We start from the raw sequence: 22,124 nt of genomic DNA on the forward strand, positions 1-22,124 counted from the left end.
CCGTGGTCTCATGAAGGACAAAGGCTCCTCTCTCTTCTCCATTATCCTCAGCATGTGGCTTCCATCCTTAAAGTCACCTCATGGTCCAATTTGGATGCCGGAGCTCCAGCCCCTAAATCTGAATCCATTAGCAGGAAGGAGGAGAAGTAGACAAGCCCTCCCTTTAAGGAGATATCCTTGAAGTCCTACACAACTCTTCTTATATTTCACTTGGGCATAATTTAACCACATGTTAAGAGACTGAGAAATTCATTTGCTTATCGGACATATGGCCTCCCTGGATAAAAGTGGGGTCCTCCTTCCAAGGAAGGGGAGTTCATGCAAAATGAGTTTAGGGTTTCTGTTTGGGGAGATGGCAAAGTTTTAGTAATGGAAGATGGTGAGCAATATAGTGAATGTGATTCATCCCACTGAATGACATGCTTGGGGGTGGTTGAGATGGGAAAGTTTATGTTGTATATATGTTCCCACAATAAAAAAAGAGAGAGAGAGAGCAACTGAAGAGACAATGACAATTAAAGGCAATATACATGATCCTGGGCAGGATCTAACAAGGGAGGAGAAAAGGCTCAAAAGGATTACTGGGACATATGAAAAAAAAATGAAATATAGATTGTCAGCTTTATATTAATTACAATTCTCTTGAACTTGATAACAGCACTTAAGGTGCTTACATAAGTGACGGTCCTTGTTCTTCGGAAATGTACATGGCAGTATTAAGTGTTCAAGGAGCATGATGTATACAACCTACTCTCCGGTGTTCAGAAAATGGATAGATACACAATAGATGGATAGATGTATTGAAAGAATGATGGATAGATCACTGGAATGACATGGCAAATGTGTCAAAAGGTTAAAATTGGTGGATCTGGGTATTTGGGGGAATGGGAGGATGCTGAAGTTCTCTGTAAGTGGTTTATATTATTTTTGTAACTCCTGTAAATTTGAAAGTATTTCAAAATAAAAAGTTAAAAAAAATTAAACACTCTGGATGACAATGCACTCCATATACAAAATTAAAATGCAAATGGCAGGTAAATATGTGCTATGTTTCCATAAAAGTTGCAAGAAATCTGAAGCAGGAGCAATCTACATATACTTCCTATATGTGGTAAACCACAGAATACCACCTTGTGGAGTTCTGCATGGCACTTAAGAGGACAGAATTAGTGTTATATGCAATAACATGGACACAGCTAAAGAAATCCTGTAGAGTGAACCAAAAAGAAAGGGTGATTGTGGGCAATAACCTCCCATTTACTGCAGGAAAGAGTCCCATATATTATGTTTCTATGAAGATATTTGCATGGATGCAAAAATGCAGCACCAGGTCTGGAAAGTCGTGCACCAAATTCAACAAAATCACAAGGCTGGTGGTGGGGAGGAAGGGCAGGTAAGCAGCACCTGTAATTTTTAAGATTGCACTTAACCACATATGTGATGAAAATGTAATTTTAAAGGAGTTAAAATGGAGTGGGGAGAGAGGGATGAGAGCAGGGGAGGGCTGAAAGAAGAGAGTGTGGATGGTGGGAAAGAGGTGTGAATGAGGCAGGAAGCAATCCCAGGAGGTGATAACAGTGATGACAGTGATGGAGGTGTGGGGGCACTGACAGTGATGGGGGAGGGCAACCAAGGTGATTGAGGGATGACACTGGGCAATGGAGGGGGTGATGGGGTCAAAGACAGAGTAGCTGGGATAAAAGTGGCGGTGCCAGGCAGGCAAGCATCAGCTGGCCTGGCCCCTTCTCCGGGTACCCAATGTGGATGGCCACTTCACGCCCGGCCTTGCAGAGACCTCATGACAACCCCATAGGCCAGGGACTACCCTGTCTCCACGTGACAGCCCTGGAAAAGGGCTCTGGGACCAAGTGGCTGATTTGGACCCTGGGTTTGTATGGAGGGTCCAGGAAGGCAGCCAGGCACAGAGGTCAACAATGTCTGAATGTCTTGAGATCACTTAGCCTCTCTGAGCCTCAGTTTTCTCCCCCATTGTGGTGGTTAGAAGCTGTAGGTACTCCAGAAAAACACGCTCTTACGTTTGACACATTCTTGTGGGTGTGAACCCACTGTAGGTAGGATCCTTTGATAGGCTACTAAAGGTGTGACCCACCTCAATCAGGATGGGTCTTAATCTATTACTGGAGTCCTTCATAAGCAAAATGAATTCAGATATGACAGAGAGAAAGCCACAGGAACCAAGACGCATGAAATGGAACCCAGAAGAGAAGGGAGAAAGCAGGAGACACTGCCATGTACTTTGCCATGTGACAGAGGAGCAAAGGATCATTGACAGCCAGCCCCAGAATGTCAGTCTTCGGGAATAAAGCTTTGCCTTGATGTTGGTTTGATTTGGACTTCTTCCCACTCAAACTATGAGCAGATAAACTGCCACTGTTTAAGCCGACCCATTTCATGGTATTTGACAGAGCAGCCCAGAACATGAAAACACCTATAAAGTGGCAACAGCAAGTGGAAACCCAAACGTCCATCGACTGCTGAATGGTGTTACGGATTTAATTGTGTCCCCCCAAAAGACACATTCAAGTCCTGACTCCTGGACCTATGAATGTGAACTTATTTGTAAAAAGCATCTTTTTTTAAAAATTAAACTCAGTTTTATTGAAATATATTCACATACCATACAATCATCCATGGTGTACAATCAACTGTTCACAGTACCATCATATAGTTGTGCATTCATCAACCCAATCTATTTTTGAACATTTTCCTTATATCAGAAAGAATCAGAATAAGAATAAAAAATGAAAGTAAAAAAAGAACACCCAAGTCGTCCCCCTCATCCCACCCTATTTTTCATTTAGTTTTTGTCCCCATTTTTCTACTCTTCCATCCATACCCTAGATAAAGGGAGTGTGATCCACAAGGTTTTCACAATCACACTGTCACCCCTTATAAGCTACATTGTTATACAATCATCTTCAGGAGTCCAGACTACTGGATTGGAGTTGGATAGTTTCAAGTATTTACTTCTAGCTATTCCAATACATTAAAACCTAAGAGGTGTTATCTATATAGTGCATAAGAATGTCCACCAGAGTGACCTCTCGACTCCATTTGAAATCTCTCAGCCACTGAAACTATTTTGTCTCATTTTGCATCCCCCTTTTGGTCAAGAAGATATTCTCAATCCCACGATGCCAGGTACAGATTCATCCCCGGGACTCATATCCTGTGTTGCCAGGGAGATTTACATCCCTGGGAGTCAGGTCCCATGTAGTGGGGAGGGCAGTGAGTTCACCTGCCGAGGTCGCTCAATTAGAGAAAGAGAGGGCCACATCTGAGCAACAAAGAGGTACTCAGAGGGAGACTCCTAGGCACAATCATATGCAAGTTTAGCCTCTCCTTTGCAGTAATGAGCTTCGTAAGGGCAAGTCCCATGATAGAGGGCTCAACGCATCAAACCACCAGTCCTAACGTTTGTGACAACATCAGCATCAGTCCATGTGAGGAAGTCCAACACTTCCGCACTTTCCCCCAGCTCCTCCGGGGGACCTGTAAATATATTTTTATTCTCTGCTCAAATTACTTTGGGATGTCACTATTTCACTCTAACCTGTACTAACCTACCATATCTGACTTCTGTAAATAGGATCTCTGAAGATGTTATTAGTTAATATGAGACAAAATGGGATTAGAGTGAGCCCTAACATAATATGATTGGTGCCTTTATAAGAAAAGGAAATTTGAACACAGAGAGAGACAAAGGTAAAGAGAGGGATGGCTGTGTGACAGATGCAGAGACTGAGTCATGCCACAAGCCAGGGAACATCCTGGAGTGTAGCCAGAACCCTGCAGACTTCAGAGGGAGCACGGCCCTGCCGACACCTTGATTCAGACTTCTAGTTTCCAGAACTGTGGGACAAGAAATGTCCGTTGTTTAAGCCAACTAGCATTTTATTACAGCAGCCCATGCAAATTAGGACAAACAGGTAAAGAAAATGTGGTACCTCTACACAAATGGAGTATTATTCAGCCATAAAAAGGAAGGAAACACTGACACATGTTCTAACATGAGTGAACCTTGGGAAACATGATGCTAAGTGAAGGAAGCCAGACACAAAAGTTCATGTATTGTCTGATTCCATTTATATGCAACATCTGGAATAGGTACATCCATAGACAGAAAGCAGATCAGTGGTTGCCAGGGGCTGGTGGCAGAGAAGGATGGGGAGTGATACTAAAGGCTACAGAGTTTCCTTCCGGGGTGATGAAAATGCCTTGGAACTAGAAAGAGGTGGCGGTTGCACAACATTGTGAATGCATGAAATGCCACTGAACTATACACTATAAAATGGTTTATGGTCAATCTTATGATACGTGAATTTTACCTCAATTTAAAACAATGGAAAAAAGGGAGAAAAATGGGAATGGTAAGAGTTGGATACACACCTCGTGTCTGCCCTTCCCTCTCCCCCCCACCCATTCACCAAGTGCCAGGAGCTGTCCCCCCCACCTCATGTGCTCCCCAAACACTCCACCCTCAGAGCTTGTACCCGGGAGGCTGCCTTGTTTGGGCTGAGAGATGGGGCCACCTTTTCCCTTGAGGGGAAGTGATCAAAATGTGGAAAAAGAGAAAAGGCAAACTCACATCTGTCTAGCCCGGAACCATAGGCGTGTGTGGGGTAGGACAGGATAGGGTGGAGAGGTGCAGACTCTTCTGCCTCCCCCGCCTCCCCCCCCCCAACGCCCAGTGCTGGGAGGATGAGCAGGACACATCGAGTTAGAGCTCAGTGTGAGGGTGCAGGCTAGGTTTTGGAGGGTGGGGGAAGCTGAACCCCCTCAAGTCCCGGCTCTAAGGTTCTCCTCTCACAGGCACCTCCCATCCCCCTCTTTGTTTTTTTTTTTTTAACTTTGAGTAATTTTAGATTTAGAAGTTCATGAAAATAGTACAGAGAATTCCCTTATACCCTTTATCCAGTTTTTCTGTACAATTATCAAAATTAAGAATTTTTCACTGGTACAACGCTAACTAATGCAGACCTTATTCAATGTTCACTGGTTTTTCACTAATGTGGTGGCTAATTTCAAGTGTCAACTTGGCCAGGTTATCATGTACAGTTGATTGGTTGAGAAAGCACTGACCTGATGGTTACTGTGAGGGTATTTCATGGATTTAAATAATCAGCCAGTTGATTGCATCTATGGCTGATTGCATCTACAATCAACAAAGGAAATTGCCTTCAGTGATAAGAAGTCTCATCCAATCAGTTGAAAGCCTTAACTGGAGAACTGATGATTTCAGCAGTCAGAAAGAAGAATTTCCAGCTCTACTTCAGCGAGCCAGCTTCTGGGGAATTCACTGAAACCTTCATCAAAGTTCCCAAATGCAGCCTGCCCTCCGAAATTTGGACTTGCCAATCCCCACAGCTGCATGAGCCAGTCACTATGATGAATCTCTTAATACTTACTCACATGTATTATATAACCTGTTGGTTCTGTTTCTCAGTTAAACCTTGTCTTTCATGACCTTGACATTTTTTAAGTATTTTGCATTCATACTTTTAGAAGGTCCCTAATTTTGGTTTTGGCTGATGTTTTCTCATGCTTGGATTGAGGATGGTGTCTAGCTGTATTGTTACTTGAGATCTTAACTTTGATGACCCGGTGTTGTGTGCCAGCTTTCACCACTGTTATGCTACTATTTTCACCTTTATGATTAACGAATATTTGGAGGGAAATACTTTGAGACGATGCGAATATCCTGTTTCTCCTGAACTTTCACCCACTATTTTGCATTCACGGCCTTGGCCCTCTTGACTTTCCTGGAAGGGATTTACTCAGCACTGGCAGTGATGAGCGAACTTTGCTTTAAGAAGCAAAGGAAGTTTCAACCCCGGCACACTCCCATGTGCCAGAGATTTGTCCCTCTGACTGCTGCAGCACACAGATGACCAAGCTGCAGCTCCAAGAAAGCAAAGCCACATGCCCACGGTTAGTCCGTGGTTCAAATGCACAGGGACCCTCTCCCCGGCCTCCCTGGTTCCCAGCTTGTGCTCTCCGTCCCATCAATGCTCTGCAGAGATGGCCCAGACGACTGAAGGCTCCCATGACCTTATGAGGCTCCCCAGCCCGGCTCACACATGCGCACACACTGGGCCAGCCTGGGACTTACTTAACCAAGAGAATGCAGCAGAAATGAAGTTGTGCCATTCTGGGGCTAGGCTTGGGGAAGCCCTGGCAGCTCCTGCTTTTGTGTTTTGGGAGCCCATGCAAGGCATCTGGCTCTCCTGCTGGGGATGCCCTGGGGAAAGGCCAGCATCAGGAGGCCACATGGGGAGGGAGAGGCCCAGCTGTCCCGGCTGAGCCTGGTCTTCCAGCCAACTCCTCCACCCCCTGCCACCAGGCACCAGACACAAGACGGGTATCCTGGGTGGTGACGTCTGGCCAGCCAAACCTCCAGATGACTGCAGCAACCACCACGTGGTGCAGAAGAGCCACCAGGGGGCCCGGTCAACCCACAGAACCATGAGGAAGACCATGATGGCAGTCGTTGGAAGCCACTGAGCTCCAGGTGGCTAGTTCCACTGACATGCCAGCCAGGAAGCTCCAGAGCCCAGATCTCCACTAAGGTCTCGGCCCATCCATGCCCGAGGCTGACCGTGCCTGAGCATATCAAGGTGGTAAAACCTAAAAATCAGAGAATCCTACTCTCCAGTAGAACTGCTTTACACCAACTGGAAGAACCCACCATGTTTCTGCTACTGTGGCAGGATTCACTGCCAGGCTCAGCCCCTCAGCAAGATGAGGGAAGGCCTTGAACCCTGGGAGGCAGGACACCCTCTGTACCTCCGTCACTGGAGGCCCCACATGCTGGATGCCTCAACTCCTGCTGCCCACAACAAGCCACCCAGATGCCAAAACCTGCCTTGGCCACGTCACCCCATCATGGTGAAAGAAGAGTGTGTCCCCAAAACTGAATTCAACCCTCTACAGGAAGACCTCCTTGTGCACTCACTCTCTCTACACCTGGTACCAGCTCACTGCCTGCCAGACATTGGAGCCCCAAGACCCCAATGGGAGCTGAGTCTCGGTATTGTGCACCCCCAGCACTGGACTGCACAGGGCCAGCCCACAGCAGCCACCCAGGCCACCTGATAAATTTGTCAGCGAAGTCCTTCCCCTGCAAGGAGGCTGCTAGGGCCAGGAAGGAGGAGACTAAGGGTCAGAGAAGAGCCCTGGTCACACGGAAGCCACGGTAGAGCTGAGACCAACCCAGGGACACCCAGCTTCCATCTCACAGAGAAAGATGCCCCGATGACAAGGTGTTGGGGGGATCACTCCCGGCCAGGGCTCTGGGGGATGGGGAGGCAGTGCCCCAGCTCTTCCTCCCCTTTGCAGATGCCTTCCACTGATGCCCCAGCACTGCCAATCTCTGCTCTGGGTCCCCAGAAGCAAAAGGCAGAGCAGCTGAGGTGTCCAGGGCTGGATCCTGGAGTCCCACCCTCTCTGCTCTAGGTGGTCCCCTGCAGATGAGGGGCAGCACCAGACATGACACTGCCCAGGCTGAGGGAGACAGAGGCCCAGAGGCAGACAGAAGATGTGAACACTTTTAATAGCCACCACCACCTGCAGGCAGGGGAGGGTTGAAGGGACAGCAGGAGTGTCTATGTGTCACCCGCGGGGCATCCCACCCCCACAGAAGCAGGCTGGGGCCAGCTCCTCTGTCCCAGCTAGGACATGTTTCCCTATCCAGGCTCTCGGCATCCAGGGCAAGTACCTGGGGATCCCCAACCTCCAAGGCCATGTCGGCAGGAGCTTGGGGTCGGGCTGCTGCGTGGCTGGAAGAAGCCGGAAGGCTCTGAGGGCCAGTAAGCCTGCAGCTGCCTGGGGACCCTCAGCCGCTGCTCTCCCCCAGCCAGTGGCAAGAGAGAGACCACATCCTAGACCAGGGAGGTTTTCCGCTCCAATCGCTGCAAGGACTCCTTCATAGACACCACCAGGCGCCCCTGGGTGCAGAGGCGACACAGCACCAGGAAGGTGGCAGTGGTCAGGCCGGCACTCAGCACCACTGCAGGGCAACAGACAGACAGAGGAGTGGGCGGGTGGGTGGTGGGAGACCCTACCCCCACCAAGCTCCTAACCTGTGTGAATGGGGGTCTGCAGCTTGTCCCCACCCAGCCCCAGCTCCCTGGGGTGAGAGGGTCTGTTCTTCTCACCGGCTGTGGCCATGACACCATAGACACTTCGGTTTCCAGACTGGACTGAGCCCTGGTCCCCAACGGAGGTAATGGTGGCATTCCTGAGGTAGGTGACATTCTCATGGGTCGCAGAGATTCCCATGGATGTGGCATTCTCTCTCTGGGGGGCCTTGGTGGTTCCTGCAATACGTTCAGGCATTCAGTAGCTAGGGAAGGGCTGCTCAGATCAGGTGGGGGGTGCAAAGGGGTTCCAGAGGACCCTTGGGGCTCACCCCATCCCAGACCCGTTCATGAGATGTGCCACTCCTAACTAATGTCTTGCTGGCTGCATGGGATGCAAGCAGTCCAGTCACATCCTGGCACGTGTACTTGTCTACAAACCATCCCCAGCCCCCCTCACCCCCAGCCTCCTCCCCCCAGGCTGGACACAGCACACGCACCGCAGCCCTGCTCGTCGCTGGCATCGCGGCAGTCCGGGTGGCCGTCGCAGCGCCAGGTGCGTGGGATGCAGGCCCCGTGCTGCCTGCACCGCAGCTGGCCTCCCGGGCAGGGTTGTGGGCTGCAGTTGTGACCCGGGCAGTCACTCACACTGTCAGTGGGTGGCGGACACCACCCGTCCTGGACACAGGGCTCGATCCCTGGACAGTCAGGGGTCCCGGGTCAGTCAGGTCCCAAACGCCCAACCAAGAGGGCCAGTATTCCCCGAGGCCCCGCCCCCTGGAGCCCCGCCTTCGAGGCCAGGGAATATCACCTCCCCATGAGGCCCCACCCCTGCTCTTGTTAGCCCCACCTTCCATAGTCACCTCGCTGCAAGCCACACCTTACCTACAAGCACCACGCCTCCCTATCGCCCCACCTTCCCTGCAAGCTCCGCCCCCAAAGAGCTACTCCATCCTCAACACCTCAGGCCCCGCCCTCCCTGCGAGCCCGCCCTGGAGCGTGGCCACTCACTGCACTCGTCCTCGTCGCTGCCATCCGGGCAGTCCAAGTCGCCGTCGCAGCGCCAGGAGAGGGGCACACAGAGGCCACTGGGGCGGCACTGGAAGTCGATGGGCGGGCACGAGGCTGTGCTGGGGCCTGCGATAGGCACGAGTGAGGCCTGGGGGGACACGGTGGTTGCCGGCTGCCACCACCTGGGTCGCGGGCAGGCCAGGACCCAGAGCAGAGCAGCTACTGGGTGTGGGGCTCGGAGCCAACCAGTTCACACGCCTTGTTGGGCAGGTGCTGCTGCCATGCCCGTTCTTCAGGAGAAGAAAGGCCCGAGGCTACAGAGCTAGTAGCAGAGCTGGGGTTCGAGCCCAGTCCCAACTGATCCTAGAGGCTCTTCACAGCTCAGTGGTCTCCCCCCAGGCGACTCGCCAAGCTGCGGGCCTAAACCGCCTGCGGAAAAAGCCCTTTCCAGGTTCCACCTCCAAACCAGCCCTGGGTCAGGTCCAGGAGAGCCCCTTATATCCCTCCTTGCCTAGCAAAGGGGACAATGAGGTCCCAGATGGAGGACCCTCTGGGTCACCAAGCCCTGTCAATTCACGTCCTAAATTCCTGCCACATCAGACCACTCTCCCTGGCCCGGGCATGCCCCCCCCAAACCCCATCTCTACTCGGACCCCAGACTCTCAGAGTCCCATCATTCCATCATACGACCTTCCCTCTCCATGACTCAAAACTGTCCCGTGGCTCCCCGATCTTCTCCAAACCAAATTCCACTTCCTCCGTGAGGCCCAGAAGGCCTGACCTAGCTAGCCCCCACCCTTCCTGGGCCTCATCTCCTCCCACCCTCTTCATCTTCCATCAAGCTCCCTCTCACTGGCCTCCTTGCTGCCACTCTAAGAGGCCTGGCTCCTCCCCACCTCAGGACCTTTGCATGTGCAGTTCCCTGGCCCAGAATACCCTTCCCTTGTGAATTTCTCCTCAGTCTTCAGATCTCAGCTACCTCCCACTTAAATAACAATAGTCATTAAACTGGTAATGTCTGTGTCCCCACAGATGGACACTCAGTGGAGGTCAGGGCCATGACGTTGTAGTGCCTGACAGGTCTCACGGTGGTGGTGGTGGATGCGGGAAGATGGTGTCTAGACTGAGTCTGGATGAGATCTGGGCTTTCTTGGCCTTGGGACCGCCCATCCTGGGCCACAGTCCAAAAGCCAGAGGAAACGAATCTGGAAGGGTGCAGGCAGGCCTGGAAACTGAGCCAGCAAGAGAGTCTGAGAGAGGGAGGGAGGTGTGGCTATTTGGGCTTCCTCCTGGGGGCATCAGGCAGGTGGTGAAGACCCTGGCTTGGCCCCTGCCTGCCTGCCCTCCATTCCCTCTACCTGGTTCTCTGACCCCCCCCCACCATCTTCATGCACACCCCAATCCTGACCTTCCCGCCCCCACAGCCAGCCCCCCCCCAGGCCACACAGTTGCTGCTCTTTGTGCAGCCCGGAAAACCTGTGGACAACCAGGAGACAGCTTCCTTCCTTGTCCACAGGAGTCTGGCGCCTCCAGGGGTGGGTTCCTCCCCAAACACCCACCCTTCAGATCTCGCCTCACCTCCCTGGCCAACAGACCTGAGTGTTCCTCTGTGAGGCGTCTCATGGGGTGGTGGGGCAGACAGGAGTGGAGCAACCAGAGACTGCCCCTCCCAGCCTCAGTTTCCCCATCTGAAAGCAGGGTGTGCTAGGAATCCCTACCTCAGGGTGTCCTGAGGGGTGGAGACCACTTGCTAGAGTTTTGTACTCAGTTAACGCAAGTCCCATCTCCTTGAAGGAACCAGGAACATTTGGCCTGAAAAAATCCGGGACTTTGGGGTGAGGCGGGGGACAAGATACGCTACGAGGGGGAAGCAGTGAGTGTGTGAACCTGAGACCCCAGTTAAAGGGGCATCTGAGCTCCTCTACCCCCCCTCCCCAGCTGCCTGGAATGGGGGAACGGTGCGGGGGAACCTCAACAGGGCGCCCCTCCTACTCCTTCGGCCACCAACGTCACTTAGACCAAGGCAGAAGTGCCCACGAAGGTCCCTCCGAGGATCTGGGGTCTCAGGAAAGGAGAGAACTTATGTTCTCTAAGACCAAGGCGAAAAGCAGAGTTAGGAGGCGGGAGGATGGTCGCCGAAAAAACAGAGTCACAGGGCCTCAAGCCGGGGCGCAGGGGGGTTGAATGGCGCAGCTGGAGCGAAAGGCGCCAGGCGATGGGCCGTGCGGAGTCGAAGGCAAGCTTCTCGACCACGCTGGCCTGAAGGGGGCTTGGAGGTGACAATGAGGGGACAACAAAGCACAGGCAGTGCAGAGAGTTGGCAGGGCCGGGCAAGGCAGCTGAAGTCGGGGGACGAACGCGGGACCCCCAGGGGCGGGTTCTCCCCTGAGGGGGCGCTGCCTTGGTGCGGGACTCCCCGCACGCTGCAGAGTCCAAGGCCACGTGGGGGGGGGAGTGGCCGGGGACGGACGAGCTGCGCAGCCAATGGCGACGAGCTGCCGGCACGCGGGGGCGGAACGTGGGCTGCACCGGACTCACTCACCTGAGGCTCGGGCCGGAGACGTGAGCCGGGTCCGGGTCGGAGTCAGGGCCGGGGTCCCGGCGGGGGTCGGGGCGGCCTCCAGCCCTAGCCGGAGGCCGAGAAGCAGCCGCAGCGCCAGGCTCAGGGCCGCCGTCCGCCGCGCTCGGCCCGGCTCCATCCTGACGCTCGCCGCGCGGCCCTCACGCCGCCGGGTCCTCCTTAACCCCGCGCACGCGCGGGGCGGGGGCGGGGCCTTGCCCGCAGGCCGGCGGCGCCCGCGGCTGTGTGCGCCGTAAATGTCCGAATAGGGGGAAATTCAGAATTTGAGGCTCTTCTATGCTTTTCCCACTGACGAGGTATTGAAAAGGTATGCTGAAGCTAGACCCTTTGAGGGATGTAAAGGAACTTGTCGGTGTCTATTTACAATATTTAACGTTCCGCATACATGTCGGAAATGTCACTGTCTCAAGAAGTCCTTTCCTAATTACATTGCTTCATTTGTGCACTCATAAACTATACATTTTACTTATTTATTTGGGTTTATTGTCTGATTCCCCGCTAGAATGTTAGCTCCAGGAGGGCAGGGCTGCTCACTGATACCCTTAGTGCCTGGGACAATGCCTGACAGTTTTTTTTGTTTTGTTTTGTTTTGTTTTGTGGTAACACATATATAACATAAAATCTGCCATTTTAACCATTTTTAAGTGTACAACTCAGATGCCTTACATTTACAATGTTGTGCTACCATCAACACCGAACTTGTTCTTCATCCAAAACAGAAACTCTTTACCCGGTCAGCAGTTAATTCCCCATTCCCCCTGCCCCCAGCCCCTGGTAACCTTTCATGTACTTTCTGTCAATATGAATTTGCATTTTCTAGATATTTCATGTAAGTAGAATCATGCGATGTTTGTCATTTTGTGTCGGGCTTCTTTAGTCCTCACAGCCACAGGAGAGGTGGATGTTATTCTTATGCACGTGTCCTCCTTCAGGAAAAAGACGTGACATGTGACAGCAGCAGTCCTTGCCTTGGGTTTTCTCTTTTCACACCCACTCAGTAGGCACAAAGAACACAAACCTTCTACAGGATTCCTATCCGGTCTGGCTGTGGTGCTTCCTTGAAAATAAATATGCCATCTACAGCTCTCCCTTCAGAAGCAGAGTCTGTCTGGCAGCCAGACCCCAGACAGCAGGACCCAGGACCAGGCACTGTCCCTCAGCACTAAGACAGGTGTGCAAGAGTTTCCCACTCCTCCAGTTTCCCAGGAAGCTGCACTAAGGCATCCAGATTTTCACAGAAGGGGCTCAATTTGCAGATTGAGGGTGTGCTTCACTACTTGAAAATGTTTGAAGTTACAGCTATTTAGGCAGTATATATATATTTTTTTCCCATAATAATCTTGCAGATTCCTAGGGGAAAGGGGCTAAGAGGCAAAGGTGCCATGGGCACTGGAATGGGTGGCAGGTAGGAGGGGAGGAGATGAGAAGAGTGTCCTGTTTTGAGGCTAGAGATGTAGGTAGGTAAGGGAGGGGGCTGAAAAGCACAGATTTGTGGAGCTGACAACGTGTAGTGGTTGTATGCAAAGCCATCAGCTGCCAGGGTCAGGTCCCACTCTCAGTGATCGGAGCAAGTGGTTATTTTTCTGTCTGTGCCTCAGCTCTTCCTCCATGTCACGGCAGGGATGACCTCACAGCTTTGCTCCAGCAATTAGAGATCAGGGATTTAAAGTGTTCAGGGCATACTGGTAACACAGGAAGTGCTCAGCAGGTGTCAGCCCTCTTTCCCACTCTCCTTCATGCCAAATTTCAAGTCTGGGTCATAAGACTGTTTGGACACCTTCGATGGCATCACACCTTTGCAGGATTAAAGCCCGGAATGCTTGGGGACTCTGGAAGCCCTTTGGGATTGCTCTCCCTGCGGCCTCGCCTCCCTGCACACCCTGTCCCCAGGACACGACTTTACGCTCCCTCCTGACCTTCCTGAATCTGACTCATGCTTCTGCCCCAACCAGAATTCTACCTCCTCCAGGAAGCCTTTCAAAGGTGCTTCAGCCCACAGGGCTTCCTCCCTCTGCTGAACTTTTAGCTTTTGTAATACCCACTCTTCCTGTGGGGGACTGGAATCTTTTCCTGCTGTGCTCTAAGCTTTCAGAGAGCAGGGCCGATTCAGCATTCCCTAATCCCCCAGAGGGCCTGGCCCACTTCTTGGCACATCATTGATCGCCCCCTACTGAAAGGTTACAGGTTCTTCCATGGGGTAACCATGACACTCTCCCCTTGCACGGCTCCCCATCGCCTCTGCTTCTTCCACAGGAACACACCACCTTCCTTCTCTTGGCCAACTCCTCTTTGCCCCTCAGATCCTAGCATAAAGGTTTCTGGCTCAGGGAGGCCTTTCCTGGCCTGCCCTCTTCCCCATGGGCCACCCTCACTGTCCTCATCTGTGCTGACTGGCTGTCTTCCCCGCTGAGCAGCCAGGGTCAGGTGGGACCTGTGGTGCAAAGATGCTTAGTAACTGACGGGTGGATTCCACATGAGCAAAGGCCAGGGGAGCTCTCCGAGCAAGGTAAGTGAGCAGCCTGCATTCCACCCCATTGCCCCACCCCCTCCTGGCCTTTGTAGTCAGTGTTCCTCAAACACCCAGAGGTCCTCGAACCCAGCCTTCCAGGGGTGAGCTGGGTCTTTGGCGGAAAGAATGGTGACATCTCTGGGCTCCCTGCACAGGTCATTTCCCTCTGCACCAGGGAAGGTTGAGACCTGCCACCCTGGGTTGAGAATCACCACCCCCTCCCACCCCTGGAATGCTGACCAAGTTGGCAGACTCAGCACGAACTTCACCCCAAATCCAAAGAAGTCACGTGAAACTTAAAAACTAAAAGTCAAAAAGTAAGACTCCAGCTTGATATATTTGTCATAAATTAGGTAACATTGTCCCTGCAGGGAATCCAAGGAGGCCAAGCATTCAGGTGGCCCTGAGGGCACGGTCAGCTGCACCAGTTTGCTGAGTCACAGGTAAGGCTGGTCCTGGGACAGTTCCCACCTCTTTATGGGCGGAGCTGGCGTCACTGCCTTTTTCTCAGAGGTAGTCACAGCTGAGTGTGAGCTAGAGGAAGGAAACAGACTGCAGTTAGGGCCAGGTTTCCAGAGAACACTGGAAGGATCTGAGTGAGGCCACATCTGCCCCGGATCAGACATGCTTGCTGAGACTTTATGGATCTGGAGGACAGAGTATGGGGTGTTTCAGTTGCCCAAACCCCTCTAGTGCCCCACCAACAGGGTCCCTTTTATGGATCAGCTCTGCTGGGAGCTGGCAAGCTCCCTTTCTGCCCTTGAACCTGTGTGAACCCCCATTCAGCCTGCCCTGGCTTCTGGGCCCAGAACCCAGTAATGAAGAACTGGGTTCCTCCTCCAGCCCCCCTTGCCAACTTGCAGCCCCCAGGGTGGATAAGCCTACCACCCTCCCACCCCATCCCTGCTGCTACCCCAGAACAGGATACTGGCAGAAGGGTCAGGCTCTCAGGTGATGCTCGTCCACTGCTCTTCCTTCCTCCTTCCTCCTTCCTTCATGTGCTACATGCTTACTGCACATCCACTGGTACTGTACCAGGCACTGGATGTACTTGGACTTGGTGAGGCCACCCTCACAAGGCCCTTGGGCTAATGGGGCTGAAGGCAATTTAAATGTATGCCCTTTGGTCCAAGGCTGGCCAAGGGTGAGCCCAAGGGGACACTGTGCCAGTCCAATCCAGGACAAGCTTCTCTCCCCCTGCCCCCCAGCTCCATCTGAATCCCTGGAGCCTAGAGCTGGAGAGGCTCACACATACCCAAGTGAGAAAGGAAAGGAGGCAGGCAGATGGGCTCTCACCACAGAGGAGGCCCTCAGGCCCAGAAGTACCAGGCCCTCCCACCCTTCCAGGAGCCTCAGTGGGGCGGAAAAGGCAGAAGGTGGCCTCCCACAAAATGTTCCAGGCCGGACTCAAGGCGAGAATCAGATGGTAACGAGGAGCACACCAACCATTCATCAAGTCCTCCCTGCAGCAGGCCCTGGCCTCATTGCCTGATTAGTCTCACCATACTGCAGTCCTACCACCCTTATTTTACATATGCAACAACTGAGGCTTGCGGGGGGCCTGGCCCAAGGTCACATGGTGAATTAGCTGTAGAGCCAAGACACCACTGGGGGTCTGAGCAAACTGCTGTGAAATCCTGCTACTGCCACCTACGGGCTGGGTGACCGAGAAAAGTCACTTAGCTTTTCTAAGCCTCAATGTCCTCTTCTGCAATAGGGGCCACTGCCACTTAATTCGTAGAGTTATTAGGAAGCAGGCATGACATGGAGCCTGAATCCATTCTGAGAGCTTCCAAATATTCACTGTGTGGGCGAATCCTCCTAATGATTCCCCGAGGTGGATGCTACTATTATCCCCATTTAATTCAGACAAGGCACCTAAGGCCAGGGATCAAACAGGTTTTGAGGGGACCCAAGGTTTATACAGTTCTCTTTAAGAAGAAAAATACAAATTACAGCCACAGAAATGCCTGGACATCTCCCAGAGCCCTCAAAGGGATCCTGGAGCTTCATATGCGCTCTGCCCAAACCTGGGCTGGGTCAGGATTAAGGTGAGCTCCCAGACGAAAAGCCCTCAGCACCCAGTTTCTGCTCAAAAAAAATGGACCTTGGAAAGCATGCTTTCTTCAAGTCAGGGAGAAAGGGCCAGCTGAGGGGAGAGAGGAGGGTGTCACGGGGGGCTTGGGGTGAGCGAAGCCAAGGCCCTCACCTCTCTGCTGGCTTGCCTGACACCAGTGCCTTCTGTGAGGACATGATGACGGAGAGGGGGACAGCTTCACGGCGGCCGTCGCGGGTGCAGTAGTAATTGTTGGAGAGCTTGTGGCTGGGGCCCACCGGGAGCTTGGGAGGAGGCTGGGTACTGAGGAGAAAGAATACCGGCACTGAATCAAACCAACCATCCCCTTCACTGCCCCGTCAGGCTGGAGCAGGGACTTATCACTGCAATCACAAGAGTCAGGGTGTGGGGTCACTAGGATGGGGCATCCCCGTGGTGCACTGAGCCACGGATATATGCCTGGGGAGGGGTCCAGGTCCCAGAAGCAGGTGGAAGCCCCTGCTCTGGATGTGAAGGGGCTGGGAGGCGAGGGCTGGGTCTGCCCCACTGCAGGTCCCCCACCTGCCCAGAATATTATGGGTAGAAGACCCTTTGTGAGGACCCCCAGGGCCTGTTTCCGCCCCCCCCCCCCCCCCCCCCCCCCACAGCCCAGAGCTTGATGCTGGCCTCACTGCCACCTGCAGCTGTCAGGAAACAAACGCTTTGGCAACAGCCCTAGATTTAGCCCACTGTGATAGGCTTTCCCCCAAAAGGTCAGGCTACAGAACCCCTACATTTTCTGTTATCTCAGAAACTCTGTGAAGAAGGTTGCTGGGATCAAGGCTTACTACTCAAAGAGCCGCTGGCACTTTGTCTTTGGAGCTGTAGGGGACCCCATGTGGTCAGACATCAAGCCATGATGTGGCCAGAGGGGAAGTGAACAGAGCTCTGCAATGGCTTGGGCTAAACCCTGCGCTGATTTACAAAGAAGCCTGTGGCCGTAAAAGGAAATGCTAACCTCAAAAGAAAACATTGGCAAAGAGGAGCTTCCCTGGAAAACCTAACAGAGAGAGGAGGGCAGAGATCATCAACAGAACAGGTTTTCATTTAAAAATGTTTTTAAGTAACTTTTTGTCTAGTAACTGTTTTGCCAGGATTTAAGCTTTTTTCCCCTTAAAACAGGTGATAGTCACTGTATTAAAAAAAATAAGAGGGAAGATGGTGGACTGGGAGAGACAAAGCTAATTCCTCCACCATAGCATAACTAGAGAAAAGGCAGAAAACAAAAAGGACCACAATTTCCAGGATACAAGTAGCCAGAGGGGGACTTCTACATTATATAGGAGGGATCTGGGTGAAAAAGCAGAGAAATTATGACTGAAAGGATGAGGTGAGTTTATTAATCATGACTACTTCTGGGGCTGGCTGCTACATGCTGGCCAGAGCAGATGAGGAGCTACGCACTCCCACACTCCCATCTCTGCAACCAGCTTGGAAGACAACCCTCCTCAGTCCCGCAGCTGGGAGCTCTCATGTGGGAACTCAGGAACCAACAGACTTGTTTTAGCCACACACAGAGACCTTGCTGGAGTGTACAGTGCCTATCCTCCAACCCTGAGGCAAGCCACTATGGGTGCCTAGTTTGGGGGAAGACTGGGGAGCCCTCCCCTCTGGAGGAGAGGGGATGCAGAGTAAAGCAGAGCTGATCCGACAATTAGCAGGCAAAAGAGACAAACTGTGTTCTGCTGCCTGTATCCTTTCTCCACTGAGGACCATGGCACTCAAGGCATAAAAGGGTGGAGAGGCAGGGACAAGGGAGAGAGCCTCCTGGAAGCACCAAGAGCTCCTTCCCTGCCCCAGAGGCACGGTGGGCAGGGATCTCACCGGCCAACAAACAGCAGGGCACTTCCGAGCTGTCAAGGCTGGGGAAGGTGAATCTCTCAGTCCCACAGCCTAAGGTTATTCCACCCAGAAGCCTGAAAATCACCAGACCCATAGGGTCCTCAAGCAGATTCTCTGCCAAGGTGCACAGTGCCCACCCTCCACCCCCATGGCTAGTGGTCTCCAGAACGCATGGAGACTTGCTGCATTGACTTTATTTTGACCTGGTGTGGACCATGCCCAAGGGGCTGCTGCAGTCACGGAAAAGCTGTCTTAAGGGGAAGATGCGACTCAAGAGCACCATCTGCTGGGAAGACAGGGAAAGTGCACTCTGACAAACTGCTGTTCTGCCAAATCTTCTACAGATATCCAAATAGAGTTGCATCTTCCACTGGAGGCCTTGGTCTGGCTGGGAATTACTGAAAAACCAAATTGCCAAAGAGACTTTCAATGCCAACCCAAGCAACTATAAAATTTTAGACGAGTGAGGGAAATCAACTTTCAAAATAACTTTATCAAGATAATCAAATGCTGAGAGATCAGCAGAAAATCATAAAGTACATGAAGATGCAAGATGTGACAAAGCCAGGTGACCAAATTAAAAAGCTGGAGGACACAGAATTTGGAACAACTAGTAAAAGAAGTACATGCAAATCTCCAAAATAAATTCAACGGATTGGCTAAAGACATGAAGGATATCAAGAAGGCAATAGAAGAGCATGAAGAAGAATTTTAAAGAGTAAATTAAAAAATAGCAGGTCTTATGGAAATGAAAGACACTGTAGATCAAATTTAAAATATCCTAGAGACACACGACAGCAGATTTGAAGAGGCAGAGGAAAGAATAAGTTAACTAGAGGACAAAGAAATTGAATGCGAATGTACAAAAGAACAAATGGTGAAAAGATGGAAAAATTTGAATTGGAGCTCAGGGAAATGAAGGACAACATGAAGCACACAAATATAAGAATCACTGGTGTCCCAGAAGGAGAAGAGAAAAGTAAAGGACTAGGAAGAGTACCTAAGGAGATAATTGGGGAAAAGTTCTCAACCCTTATAAAAGACATAAATATGCAAATCAAAAATGCCCAACGAACTCCAAATAGAATAAATCCAAATAGACCCACTCCAAGACACATACTAATCAAACTGTCGATTGCTGAAGAGAAGTAGAAAGTCCTGAAAGCAGCAAGAGAAAAGTGATTCACCGCATACAAGGGAAGCTACATAAAACTAAGTACTGACTACTCAACAGCACCATGAAGGCAAGAAGGCAGTGGTATGACAAGAATGCTTTATCCAGCAAAGCTGTCCTTCAAAAGTGAAGGAAAGGAGGAGGGGCAAGATGACAGCATAGAGATGTGTGGAATTTAGTTAGTCCCCTGGAGCAACCAGTAAACAACCAGAACAACTAGTAAATAATCTGAAACAACTGCTGGGGGACAGCCGTGACTGTCCACACATCATACACCACCCTGGAATGGATGAAATGGCTGAGATTGCAGCATAAAAGCAGTAAGTAAAAAATGCGGAACCACGCCAGGAGCCCTCTCCCACCACAACAGGCTGAGCTGCGAGACCTCACTGTGGGAGAAAGCAGCATTCCCGGAGCAAGTGAATATAGCTCAGCCTAGCTCCAACTGGAGTTTTAATTAAGAAATATGGACTGCTGAATACAAGCTACAAACATAGACAAACCCCTAGCAAGCAGCAAAGTACCCTGAGGTTGCTCCCAGTGGAGAGGAGGTGGGGCTGGTGGGGAAAAAAAATACAGAGGCTTTTAGAGACAGCTGACCTCAGAGAGCCAAAAAAAACTCCTGTGTCCCAGGAAAGGGAGCCCAGAAGACCAGGTGCTATCTCTGGCCAATGGGCAAAACTGGGGGGCCATGGACTGGCTCTGAAAGGGGGCTTTCTTTCCCCTTTTCTCTCTCTCATCCCGAGTGGCTCAGTGGAAAAAGCCCCAGCCATTTTAGTTAGCAGCGCTCTGACTCAGACAGGGGTGGAGTTAACAGAGTCAGAGACAAAAAGGAGTAATTCAAGTGCAGATGGTAACTTCCTAGGGGAGTGCATCTTCCCTAAGAGGAAGGAGGTGGGGCCCAGCTCTAGTGCCTACCCTCCCTTCAAAACTCAGACCCCAGGGCCTGGGGGGAAAACAGTCAAAACAGAAACAACTTAAGCTGAGAATTAAAGGGACCACACCTCTTTACACCACTGGAGAGTGACAAGCTGACAGGCGCCACCTGCTGGGCAGGTTTGGAAAAGCAAAGCAGCTAGAGTCCTCACAGGACAGTCTGTCAATCTTCCAAGATACACCCTCAGGGAAACCTGATACTGAATATAGGCCTCTTCTGAGAGCTGAGCCTGTTCTGGCCTGGGAAAACCTGATTGAGGTAATCAAAGAAACCAGATGCCTAGACAACAGAAAACTACAAATCACACTAGGAAAAATGAAGATATGGCCCAAAGGAACAAACTTACACCTCAACTGAGATACAGTTGAGATCCTGTTTTACTTTAATGAAACAATCAATTAAAGATTTTGAAGTAAATATGCTAAATCAATTAAAAAACCAAGTCAATGAATTTAAGGAAGACATGGCAAAAGAAATGAAGGATATAAAGAAAACACTGGGCAAACTTAAGGTAGGAATTGAAAGTTTGAAAAAACAACTGGCAGAATCTATGGAAATGAAAGGCACCACCCAAGAGATGAAAAACACAATGGAGACATACAACAGCAGAGTTCAGAAGGCAGAAGAAAACATTCAGGAACTGGAGGACAACACACCTGAAATCCTACACACAAAAGAACAAATAGGGAAAAGAATGGAAAAATACGAGCAATGGCTCAGTGAACTGAATGACAACATGAAGCACATGAATGTACACATCACGGGTGTCCCAAAAGTAGAAGAAAAGGGAAAAGGGGCAGAAGCAATAGTAGAGGAAATAATCAATGAAAATTTCCCATCTCTTATGAAAGACATAAAATTACAGATCCAAGAAGCACAGTTTACCCCAAACAGAATGGATCCGAATAGACCTACACCAAGACACTTAATCAGATTATCAAACATCAAAGACAAAGAGAATCCTGAAAGCAGCAAGAGAAAAGCGATCTATCCCATACAAAGGAAGCATGATAAGATTGTGCAAATTTCTCAGTAGAAACCATGGAGGCAAGAAGGAAGTGGTGTGATATATTTAAGATACTGAAAGAGAAAAACTGCCAACCAAGAATCCTATATCTGGCAAAACTGTCTCTCAAATATGAGGGAAAGTTTAAAATATTCTCTGGCAAACAGACAATGAATTAGTTTGTGAACAAGATACCTACTCTAAAGGAAATACTAAAGGGAGCCACTACAGACAGATAGGAAAAAGACAGGAGTGAGAGGTTTGAAACACAATTTTGGGTGACGGTAGCACAGCAATGTAAGTACACTGAACAAAGATGACTGTGGGTATGGTTGACAGAGGAAGGTTAGGAGCATGTGGGATACCAGAAGGAAAGAGGAAGTACTTAAGAATTGTGATATAAAGAGGAAACTAAGATGGCGGCTAGGTGAGACAGGGCAAAAAAAACACCTCCATGACAAATACTAGATAAAAGCCAGAAAGTGACCCAGAACACCAGTTCCAGTGATGCACCAGCCAGACAAGGTCTGCTAAATACGCAGGAAGCGTGCATTTCATGAAACCGGGAGTCTGCATTCTGAAACGAGTGAGTAAGCCAGCTGAAAGCCCCATGGCCGTGCTGCGGTGTGGGGAAACCACAGGTTGGTGTTTGGAGATGTTCTTTTTAAAAAAAAAAAAACCAAAAAACCCAGGAGCAGCTACAGATATGGCAGTGAGAACCGCGCAGTGAGGCACTGCAGGAGCGGGCTGTAGCCAATGCCTCGGTGTCCGTGTGGAGGATAGCCCTCCTCACACCCACTGCTGACTGTCTTAAGGGCAGTGGAACAGAGGGGAGCCAAAAGGAGAAAGAAACTGCGCCCCTTGCAGACA

The 22,124-nt window shown here is 50.9% G+C and overlaps 2 protein-coding genes across 3 annotated transcripts in view; both read right to left on the reverse strand.

Moving 5' to 3' along the window:
- Positions 1-7,554: 7,554 nt before the first annotated feature.
- On the reverse strand, positions 7,555-11,856 carry CD320 (CD320 molecule). The gene is made up of 5 exons (XM_037824399.1): positions 11,653-11,856; positions 9,111-9,236; positions 8,600-8,797; positions 8,178-8,339; positions 7,555-8,029 (listed from the first exon to the last, which is right to left on the reverse strand). The coding sequence occupies exons 1-5, from the start codon at positions 11,807-11,809 to the stop codon at positions 7,902-7,904; spliced, it is 771 nt and encodes a 256-aa protein (XP_037680327.1). The 5' UTR covers positions 11,810-11,856; the 3' UTR covers positions 7,555-7,901.
- Positions 11,857-14,518: 2,662 nt separating this feature from the next.
- Positions 14,519-22,124, reverse strand: part of NDUFA7 (NADH:ubiquinone oxidoreductase subunit A7) — a 31,686-nt gene continuing 24,080 nt past the window's right edge. For both annotated transcript variants that reach the window (XM_037824392.1, XM_037824391.1), the window contains 2 exons: positions 16,410-16,559; positions 14,519-14,734 (listed from right to left, as the gene is read on the reverse strand). In XM_037824392.1, coding sequence (XP_037680320.1) covers positions 14,638-14,734; positions 16,410-16,559 — 247 coding nt within the window. In that variant the 3' untranslated portion in view covers positions 14,519-14,637. The remainder of the gene's footprint in view (positions 14,735-16,409; positions 16,560-22,124) is intronic.

Source organism: Choloepus didactylus, assembly GCF_015220235.1.
Source record: "Choloepus didactylus isolate mChoDid1 chromosome 25 unlocalized genomic scaffold, mChoDid1.pri SUPER_25_unloc2, whole genome shotgun sequence".
NCBI lineage: Eukaryota > Metazoa > Chordata > Mammalia > Pilosa > Megalonychidae > Choloepus > Choloepus didactylus.

Bases quoted from the DNA above. Each gene is read 5' to 3' on its own strand.
- CD320 (XM_037824399.1), bottom strand. From the start codon at position 11,809: ATGGAGCCGGGCCGAGCGCGGCGGACGGCGGCCCTGAGCCTGGCGCTG. The intron at 8,798-9,110 runs GTGAGTGGCCAC...CTGACTGTCCAG, and splicing joins CAGCGACGAGGACGAGTGCA to GGATCGAGCCCTGTGTCCAG. The intron at 8,030-8,177 runs GTGAGAAGAACA...GTTGCCCTGCAG, and splicing joins TGGTGTCATGGCCACAGCCG to TGGTGCTGAGTGCCGGCCTG.